The 10,538-nt window shown below is 39.2% G+C and overlaps 2 protein-coding genes across 4 annotated transcripts; one reads left to right on the forward strand and one right to left on the reverse strand.

Moving 5' to 3' along the window:
• Positions 1-387: 387 nt before the first annotated feature.
• Positions 388-4,013, forward strand: LOC139783311 (SREBP regulating gene protein). 3 transcript variants are annotated; one of them, XM_071722458.1, is made up of 5 exons: positions 388-402; positions 1,383-1,738; positions 1,849-2,081; positions 3,268-3,483; positions 3,600-4,013. In XM_071722458.1, exons 2-5 carry the CDS (start codon positions 1,624-1,626, stop codon positions 3,939-3,941), a joined length of 906 nt encoding a protein of 301 aa, XP_071578559.1. In that variant the 5' UTR covers positions 388-402; positions 1,383-1,623; the 3' UTR covers positions 3,942-4,013. The 3 variants fall into 3 exon arrangements, with proteins under 3 accessions (XP_071578559.1, XP_071578558.1, XP_071578560.1); XM_071722457.1 differs by lacking the exon at positions 388-402 and adding an exon at positions 607-878; XM_071722459.1 differs by lacking the exon at positions 388-402 and having other exon boundaries at positions 1,615-1,757; positions 1,845-2,081.
• On the reverse strand, positions 3,175-6,058 carry LOC139783312 (phytanoyl-CoA dioxygenase, peroxisomal-like). Its single transcript, XM_071722461.1, has 5 exons — positions 5,837-6,058; positions 4,765-5,001; positions 4,492-4,687; positions 4,255-4,419; positions 3,175-4,157 (listed from the first exon to the last, which is right to left on the reverse strand). Exons 1-5 carry the CDS (start codon positions 5,971-5,973, stop codon positions 4,020-4,022), a joined length of 873 nt encoding a protein of 290 aa, XP_071578562.1. The 5' UTR covers positions 5,974-6,058; the 3' UTR covers positions 3,175-4,019.
• Positions 6,059-10,538: the final 4,480 nt, after the last annotated feature.

A 10,538-nucleotide genomic window follows, 5' to 3' on the forward strand; every position in this document is an offset into this window, starting at 1 on the left:
CCCACAAATAAAGGTCCCAAAAAACGTATACAAAAGTGGAGGGTTATTTAAACTGCATATATAATTCAAATACAATATAGGAAACGAAATGTATTTTACAGACATTGCTCGCTTGATGTATTAAGGCTGATTTATAGAGGCCGTAACCGTTAATTTAAGCCGTAATCTTTAAGAAATTGACCAATCACAGTCGATTGTTCTTCTCACATTCGACTGTGATTGGTCAATTTCTTGAAGATTACGGCTTAAATCAACGGTTACGGCCTCTATAAATCAGCCTTTAAAGTTATAATTGACTTACAGTCGCTATAGTAGTTTCCTCGTTCTGGAGAAACCTCCTCGTGGCGGATCATCAAAAAAACAGTCAAGCTGGCGTAGCTCTTTAGAGGCTGATCTCGAAAAGTAAGTGCACTAAAGCTAATAAGTAAAGAAATGACTGACGACTGCTGAATGAAAGAATAACGAGAGAATAATTGAAGGAATAACTGAAAGAATTATACATATATGTATAATGATGTGTTCCCAACTGAACCTGCTGAACACGTGGTTTTTATTCAAATGCTGGCCGAATTTGCCGTGCTGCTATTCGTTCGTGAGCGAATAGAGAGGCACTTTTGGGGAGGTTTCTCCAGCTGTCATTGGTTAGAATTATCTAACCGGCAGCTCTCTCGAAACAGCTTAGATCATCCAGTAATGTAAAAGCAAAGAGTTTGCGAATTGCGACTGGTAACCTGAGTATTTTCTTCGCATTATCTGGCGTTATCAACCGGACGCTTCGTCGCCGACGATGAAACTAGATCTTTTTATGCTCTTTGAATCCTGCCGACGCCGACGTTTCGATGCTGACAAGTCGCGCTTAAATTAATATTTATCGCATGGTAAGTTTCGGAGAAAGGTGATTGCGACGTCCGAGTTATTTGATACATTCATCATCAATGCAGATAAGTATAGAGTTTAATAAAAAGGTACGTTATTTATAAAGATAGAGACAAAGGCTGAAAGTTATAAAGATAAAGATAATTAATAAATGAGGATTATAATTAATAATTCTGAAAGAATTTTTGAAAAGAGGTAAAAATTTCATTTGCGGAACATCAAACCGCGTACCGTGTTGCCTCAAAACTATCTTTCAACGAGTCAACGAACCTGAACGAACCCAATAGGCATTGGGCAATGGGCAATGGGCATATCACATCACAATCACATCGTGCATCGTGGCCATCGCGCATCGCCGCTCATCACCGCGTGTTTGTTCCGCTGGCTCATAATTAACGAAACTCGTTCGATCAACGAGACAGTAATCCATAGAAGCCGTTCGATCGCTTATCTTCGTGGCGATGAAACCGACAGCGTGCGTGAACTCGGCAAAATAATGTTTATAGTGTTCCACGAACTTTCGGAGTAAACCTAACCTCCTCCCTCGCATCGATCTCTGCGGGTCTCTGTGGATCTGCGATCGCGTTTCGATGTCCTCGTTGCGAAGCCGAACTAGCCGAAGCCTTCTCGCTGCCGCACGCGGTATCTTCTACACAGCACGTCCCAATGATCGTCCCGCGAGTACTATGTCCGGCGAATTCAAGGCGATTTTGGTGAGGAGGAGCGTATAAGCGGAACGCAGAAAGGATGTCAAGCTGCACGAGCCTGATCCGATTGCTTAGACGACGTCTCGTTCTTGGACTCATTTTCGCCCTGTCGCTGACGTATTGTGCCTTTTCGTTGCTCCGAAATGAAAAGGCAGGTACATTTATATCGCCGAGGTCAGATTACGTCGATGATCCGGCTGGGACTGTACGGTATTGTCGTTATAACTCTTATTACAGAAGGCTTTGCCATTTTCTTTACAGAAAGGGCCGCCGAATCTGGACAATGATCTCGATATGGATCCCATGATGATCAATGATAACAATGAACTGATACCTGACGATAACACTCTAGAAGAGCTAAGAGCGTCTGATAAATCTCCATTGTGGCAGGTGGAAATTCTTGATCAAGCAGCTAATGATAACACAGAAGAAGATATGGATGCATCTAATTTAAATGACAGCAACGTTTCTGCTCAGACTTGTCGCAATTCTATTCAAGTAAGCATTTGTATTAACACCAAATGTGACTGTCCAATATGTTGTAGTTGGCAAACTACAATTGGACGCCAACTATTTCATTTTTCGAGAGAAATAAAAATTTTATCACGATTAATGAAAAATATAATTAACACTAGAACTATCGAAGATTAACCTATACCTATTTCTACCGAAGGGATTAAAATGACTTATTTTCGAAAAAACATGATGTTGAAGAAAAAAAATGTATATTTGTATATATCTCAGTGCAATCTGAAGCACAATTCTAAATTATGATTTGTGCACATTTTTAATCCCTCGTATTAAAATATAGATTTCAATACTTCACATTTCAACAACTCGAAAATCAGTCATTTCGAAGAAAGCAAGTTATAAACTTTATGATGGAGCAGAACTCGACACCACCTACGACGAATGCACTTGTTTTACGCTTATTTGCTTGTACATACATCCCTTTCTTTTCTTTCCTTTGCTCTCTATCTTTCTAATTGTAAGACAGGTCCGGCTATATGCAATCTAGGGCAAACACTGTCTTTTGCATTGACCCGTCATATTTTTTCATTTCCCGTAAACCAACACAATAGCAATACATTTCTGATAAATAATTTGACGTATTTTGTAATATTTCTATGTTACAGCAATACATTTCAGATGAAATAGTTTGCCAGGTGTCCCCACATTACATCTTGCATATGGCATATTTTGTAAGATTTCTATGTATTATACCTAGGTATACCGGGACGAATTTATTTCTAGTACTGAAAGAATCTTAAAAAAACTTCATAAGAAACTTCAGAAATGTGAATGTAATCAAAATTTTACCGACATTTTGTTGACGGGTCAAAATAACCTGTCCTATATCTTGGTATACTACATTGAAATCTTAGAAAAAAAAGAGAAAAAGAGAAAACAGATTTATAACATTAACCATCTGATTTAAATAAAAGTTAGTTATGGACAATTTCAGAAATTAAGATGTTTAAAAAATGAGTAATAATTATATGAAAATGTCAAACAAGTAATTTCGACCCCCTTGGTAGTTCTAGTGTTAAGTAGCGTATTAAAATAATAACATACTGATATAAAAATGGTATTGAAGACAAAGTTATTTAATGTGATAATAGACATGCTAAACAAATTCTTTATTTTTATGAGTATTTCGTAATATATATATTATTTTTATCAGGGAAGAGGCTTGATAGTTGATGATCGTGGTGTCGTATGTTCGAGACACGAAGTTCTATCGAATGGATGTTGTACGATAGAGCAGATACAGACTCCAAAAAATGAAGAGTCACTGTCTATGGCTAGAAGGGAAAGATACAGCTGCAAAACGTGCAGTCCTCAAGGGTGCTGTACCATTTACGAGTATTGCGTGTCCTGCTGTTTGCATCCCGACAAGGTAAGTTGTTATTGATTCTATAAAACCATTTTTTTCTCATACCATCTAAACCATACAAAAGTTTAACATATCTAAAAGAGAATTATTATTTTTATCATTATCTAAATTTGTTCCAGCAAATAAAAAGTCGGAAGGACGTATTATCGAACTCTGCAAAAGTACAAAAAGACGTAAGAAGAATGCCTATTCGCAATTCGGATCGCTTTCAGATTTGTTTGGCCGCTTGTCGCACCTCGAGTTCCAGTGTGCGACACGAGAACACTTACAAAGATCCCCTCGCGAAGCACTGTTTTATCACACAACGATATCGGCGCAACATTAATTCATTAAATAATAACGGCGACAATCCCGCCGTTGTCGTTACTTCTTCTTCTGTAGTGACGTTACTTGCCTACCCCTCTCCCGAATATTACCCCTATTTACTCAAACCCACATTATCTGCATCGGTCTTATGCTAACGTTATCTAATTATTACCATTATAAAATAATAGCCGTCGTGATACAATATAAATCAATAGTTTGATGTACAACTATTTTTAATAAGAGGATTGAAGACCACGCACGAGCGAGGATTTGAAGCGCCATATGTCCGCGTATGTCATCTGTATGGTAGGATATCTTTTCTTCATTAACTCTAAAATCTCATTCCTGATGGTGTCCTGAAGTGGATCGTCCTAAACAAAAACATGAACACATCTTATTCGTTACATTTCTCAGATTGGCGTTTTCGGTTCGCGATAATAAACTGGCAATTACTTGTTGTCTACGTACATCAACAATATTACATTCGGCTGCTGCGTAATGACAGGAAATTGCCCGTCTTGTTCTCTGGGATTTATTAATGCCGGATCCGTGAATGAGCAACGGATGGAAGAATACCGTGTCGCCGGGTTGCATCTCGAGATTCACCCAACGATTGAACGTCGGAGGCAATTTCTTCAGTAAAAGTAAAATGTTAAGAAACGATTGACACCTCAGTAAATAAGACGAACTAAGAAAATATCTTACTTGTATGCCATGATAAAACTTGTTCACCGCTCCCTCAGGATAATCATGCGGGAACAAGTTCCCTGAAATGTGTGTTCCGGGCGATACGTAGAGACATCCGTTTACATTATCGCAGGGTTCCATGGCTGTCCATGCAGCTACTATACTATCGGCTGGTCGGAACGGAAAGTAATACAGGTCTTGATGCGGCGGGTGCCTAAGAGAACACGTCACGTTTGTTAGCCGCGTTGTATCAGATAACTGCTGATAATTCAAGATTTTTTTAACGATTACTTCGAACTTCCAAATCCTACATCGGGTGGTTTTGCGATGAGCATACTATGAATCGCCAAGATGTTTGGTCCCGTAAAACACTCAACTATGTCGAGGATCTTCTCATGCTCCATATAATGACGGAATACTGAGTCCGTATGTATATCCTGTATCTTATTTACCGATTTTCTGTCCTTTACATCATACATCACTGTTATTCCATCTCGTGGAGTCTTGCCTTCGATGACTTCATCAAATCTAAAAAAATTAAGAGTTTTATTCGAGTACATAACGTTTAAGATGGATCCTTCGATCCTTTTTCAATGTACAAAATATCGAGACGCGACTAACCATTGAAATTCGCGCACGTGATCGATATCCGTAAAAACGGAATATCGGCAATTTATTGTGTACCGATATTCTAGATATTGAATAATCGATCATCTGTGACATTATAGCCATAGCCAGTCGCAGTATTTGCGCGCGCGTTAATATCAGTCAGCAAATTTACCGAAACATCGAACATTTGAATAACTGCTAGATTATCGAGTTACTCCTAGTATGGGCTGTCCGCAAGATATATTATTCCGATTAATGTCTCTGCAGCAATTTGCAATTTAAAGACTTTTTAATACCTGCGCATCTACACTGAGAAAAAAATGTTGTTAATTTGACTAAACTCGTTTAGTTGTAGTGATTTGTTTAATGTAAATATTAATATATTTAAATCAAATATACGTGAGTAATATCAAGAAATATTTTATTTTATTTTATATAATATTTTTTGAATTAACAAATGTTAGCTTGACAGCCCGTGACCGCTGCATTTAGTTGAATCAAATAATATTTCTTTGAATCAACGATTTTTTTTTCTCAGTGTACATACATTGAATAAACATATCATTTTATGCGTTTTGCAAAAAATGCAATGGTCAAAGGAACGCTAGTAACTTCTATATATATATATATATGACATACACGAACGATATTCTCCTTATAAATTCATTGTACAAAACTAGCTAGATTTCCAGCAATTCGAAACACTAAAAAAAATGACATCGCGGTAGAACTTTGACTTACAAGCTAAATATACCTTTTGTGACATTTATCAAGCACATCTTGCGGTATGAGGTGACGAAATACTAAATATCCATTCTTCTCATAGAACATCCTTTGTTTCATCGTAAGACGATTGAGGACATCTTTTGTGTAACGCAAATTTGACGTCATTATTGAATTTTTTATCCAGTGCTTTTAAAATCGACTTGGCAGCTTCTCTTCTACTTGCTATTCTAAAACAAACGAAATTTGATATATGATTTAAAAATTACTTTTTTGATAAGGTACAAATCGATTATTTATTATTTATAACGTAAAAAAGGTTTTTTTTTACAAATCTCTAATTTACTAGAGAAAGAAAGCGTGTGAGAAAAAAGACAATTGGCTAATGTTTCCATCTGCATCATCATTGATGATTATCGATTCGCGAGACAAGGACTACATATAGCTGTTTGCGGAGTTATTCAAACGTACTTGTTCCGTCGTGTCACGTATCCCCCAGGATTTTCACATTGTTTAAACGAATATAATGCAACGCGAAAAGGTATCGTTCCATCCTGGTCTCGCTTGCAATTATCACTTTATGAATATTTATCATATTCGTTGAGGGAATATCGTATTACGCGATGGCTTCAGCAAGCATTCCGTTATAATTCATATATTTATAGGTCGTATAGGAATCGGTTCATGGTTGACTATAATAATCTTTCTAATATTTTTCATTATGTTCCGCTCCAATCGAGAAAAAGATGTGACCACAGATTAGCGAACGCATCAGTTTTTACACAATAATCATTTAGAAAATTTTATTTTATTTTAAATTATGCAATGTGCTTTCCTAGACAGCACTATGTCCAAAATCGGGACGCAAGACGTCTTTTAGACATCTTTAAGACGTCTTATGTTCCGATTTTGGACATGCGTGCTGGGTTGTCCCGATCGCACCCTTCTTCTGAAAGACTGTAGCAAATCTTGTTACTCCGCCGCCGAATTTATCAAGAAGGGTGAATCAATATCTTCTCAAGTGGACTCGAAAAATTGATCCTGACGTTTACGAGTGGGATTTAAAAGGACGATAGAGGGAACGTTACGATCGGAAATGAAATGCCTCTGATATTGTCAGATTCCGTAAAGCGTCGATTTCGCACTTGACTCAATCCGCGTACTTATACCTGTCGAAACAGATTACACGCTGTCGATTTCCTCTCGACGTTCCTGGACGCGTATTGATACGAAAGCAGTAATCAAATAATTGGTGGATTAACCCTTTACACCACATTTGAGGGTACGGTCGATGGCAACGAGTAATTATCGATTTGCATGATGAATTGCATGCCGATTACTTGGGAATTGTGACGATGCGAAAAATCCTTTTACAGGGTGTTTCCTAAGTAAATACAAAAAATTGAAGGGGATATTCCGTGGCATATTTTTAGGAAGAAAAGCCCTATAAACATGTGCCCTAAACTGCTTCGTTTTCAAAATACAGAGTGTCAAAATTATGAAAAAAATATAAAAATTTCAAAAATTTGGAAAAAACGTTTAAAGATATTTTATTCAAATTTATAGTATTACTTACTTAGAAAACACTCTGTACAACCCGAGTAGAAAAATTTCTGGGAAAAACTTGTCACTGCCCAGAAACTGGCCAGTTTTTACTAGCTAGGATTAATTAGACAGTAACTGTTGCACGTTACTTCGCACATGGAATCAGCTGCTGGACCATCACTCTCGGTTGTGATTGGTGGTCGCGGTCAGCCAATCAGCAAGCGAGCCGCCGGATGCGCTTCTCTTATTATTTAGGACTCTAGTTAGAACTAGTCAAAAATAGTTAGAAAACGGTTTAAAAAACTGGTTATAAATTGATTAAAAACTGATCAGAAAACTGATTGGCCATAAACTGCTCAAAAACCTGTCAAAAATTTGTCAAAAACTGGTCAGAAACTGACTTGTTTTACTGTCCAGTTATTGACGAAGCAAGCGTCGCCCAAATCTGCCAGTTTCTAGCCAGTTACTGACTAGAAACTGGTTAAATTTCTACTCGGAAAGCGAATAATGTCAATAATTAACTGAGAAAAATCTGTTACTAGTGGTATTTATGAAGAAGCTATTTACAATATTAATCAATAACAAGTTATTTTTTCATTCGACATCTTGAAACGTCAATCACTAACATCAGAAGCAAGCGCAGAGGATATAACGATAAAACATTCCGAAAAACTAGGGGAGATAATTAATTTATTCTTTACAGCTCAAATTCGCGAGATTATGCCATGTCAATTATTTTTTATCTCTAAGTGACGGGCAAATGGCGAGATTTGCGAGAAATCTGCCGATCCACGCCGTTCCAAGAGCGCGATTCTTGCACGATCCGGCACCCCGGAAGCACCGATTGCGCGCGTCGATGGAGGCGTCGCGACGCGCCGACGTGGTCGCTCTCGCCCGTTTCCTCTCTCTCTCCCTCGCTCTCTTCGCCCGTCGACTTTAGCACGTGGCATCAAAGAGAAGGATATACATCGGGGTAGTCGGTCTTCCCGGCCAAACGGCGACGACCCTTGCTCGTCGTCGTTTCATTCACGCGCGCGGATTCGAGAGTTCTCTCGCGAAAGTCCGAATAATATACCGTCCCGGTTCCGTCTCGTCGATCCAAGCGAACATCGGAGTACCTTGCGACGCGATCAAGTCAATTTCGAACACGGCCGGATTCTATTCCGGTGTGCGGAATCTACATCGTTAAGTTCCTGAAGAGATCAGTATCGCTGCCTTCTGGAGCCTCGATCGCTCGACCGGCACGAGGGACAAGATGAAAGTCAGTTGATTTTACCCCCGGAACGATTTGGAAATGGATACGTTATCGGGTAAGCTCGGAGAATCTCTGTCTTGTTGAAAATTACAGTTTCTTGTCGGCAAATATTTTTTAACTCACCGTTAACTTGCTTATACATTAAATTCACGAGAAGGATAAAGTTATACAACATATATGTGAACGACAATATGGTAGAACAAACTTGATTCTGTAATTGTGTGTAAAAGTAACGATACGGATTATCTATTCAAAGGAATAATTATAATTAAATTTCGAAAATCATGGTAAAACGAAAATGCCACGTCAAGCTTACATCGCTTTGAAAATAAACAAACTTAATTCTGTAATTGTGTAAGTAACGGTGCGAGTTATCTATTCCGATGGAATAATTATAATTAAATTTAAAAAATCATGGTAAAACGAAAACGCCACGTCAAGCTTACACCGCTTTGAAAATAAACGAACTTGATTCTGTAATTATGTAAGTAACGGTACGAGTTATCTATTCCGATGGAATAATTATAAATGAATTTTTGAAAATCGTATTAAGACAAAAACGCCGCGGCCGCGTCGAGTTTGCTTTGAAAATCGCTTTGAAAATAAACGGCTCGTATGAGGAAAGGAGATTTTTATCTGCTGTTTCTGATGTAGGTACGTCCATTAGCTGGATAGTTTATTTCGTAAAAATCTAATTCAGTGACGCGGTAGAGGCACAGAACATATGTACATTAACGCGTCGTGAACCACTTCCACGCTCGCATCGGAGACGTATTTTTAGCGAAAGCTTACGGCGTCGCACGCGGATTAATATACGTTAACGTGAACAATAAATTTATCCCACAATAGCGCACTCCAGAATGCAAAAGGCCGGCAGAACGGCTCTCGCATCTACTCGCGATAAAAATTATTATGCAATTTAACAGTTTCGACTTGACGAAGCGTGTCGTTCGCTTCGCTCGACCGTTCGTTTCGACTCGATAAAAATTGTATTCATCGCCGTCACACACGGAGAAAATCCCTTCTGCGGAAACGAAAGCTCCATCGCCATCGACGTCACTCGCTGGACACGATTAATTTCTCAAATCACTTCGGAGCGCCGGAAGTCCTCGGGGGCAGGGGGTAGGGAAGGATGCGAGCGCTGGAATCATCCGCGCGTATCTGCGAGAATAGAAACGAGTTTACGGAGGCAGGCAGACAAAATCGATATACATCGCGTTAATAATGAAGCAGCAAGGTCTATAACCTTCCGCAAGTGGAGTCGGAATCGACCTTTCTCGCGGGGGATATAAAGACACCCCCCCTCTCTCTCTCTCTTTCTCTTTCTCTCTCTTTCTCTTTCTCTCCCTCTCGCTCTCTTTATGCATGGCATTTCCGCGGACGCAACTGGCCGGCCGCAACCACAGGACTTCTGCCTACGCAAGTGCGCGACTTCTTTCTTTTTTTCTCTCATCTCTTGCGTGGCGCGGCAGCTCTACACTCCGGCGCGGCGCAGCGTGCGAAAATTCTAATCCCTTGCTGCGATTCGCGTGACAACTCATCCGACTTCGGTCGTAAGTGTCACGAATCGAGATAAATGTCGGATCGCATGGGCGTAACGCGTTTTTGCGACTTTTTACGACGGATATACGAGGGTGGATTAGTATATCGCGATGATTACGTGACGATTAATTGCGATGTAATTACAGGATCTCTCAAAGTTCTCGACTGATCTCGTTACGCTCCGCATACCGAATGTTATTACGTGTTTTACGCAGTTTGCCGAAACAACAAGCGATTTGCGTTTTTCATTAAGCTGCTCGAAAACGCGTTTCTATTCACCGGCTAATGCAAATTTCTCCTACTTCGCGTATTCGTGCAACTCGGTTGGAACAATATCCGACACTTATTTCCACCAATACGATGTTTACAATTCAAATCGCATTCCAGTTCT

This window comes from Temnothorax nylanderi, unplaced genomic scaffold, assembly GCF_030848795.1.
Source record: "Temnothorax nylanderi isolate EJ_2023f unplaced genomic scaffold, tnyl_v1.0 TNYL_tig0488_pilon, whole genome shotgun sequence".
NCBI classification, from domain to species: domain Eukaryota; kingdom Metazoa; phylum Arthropoda; class Insecta; order Hymenoptera; family Formicidae; genus Temnothorax; species Temnothorax nylanderi.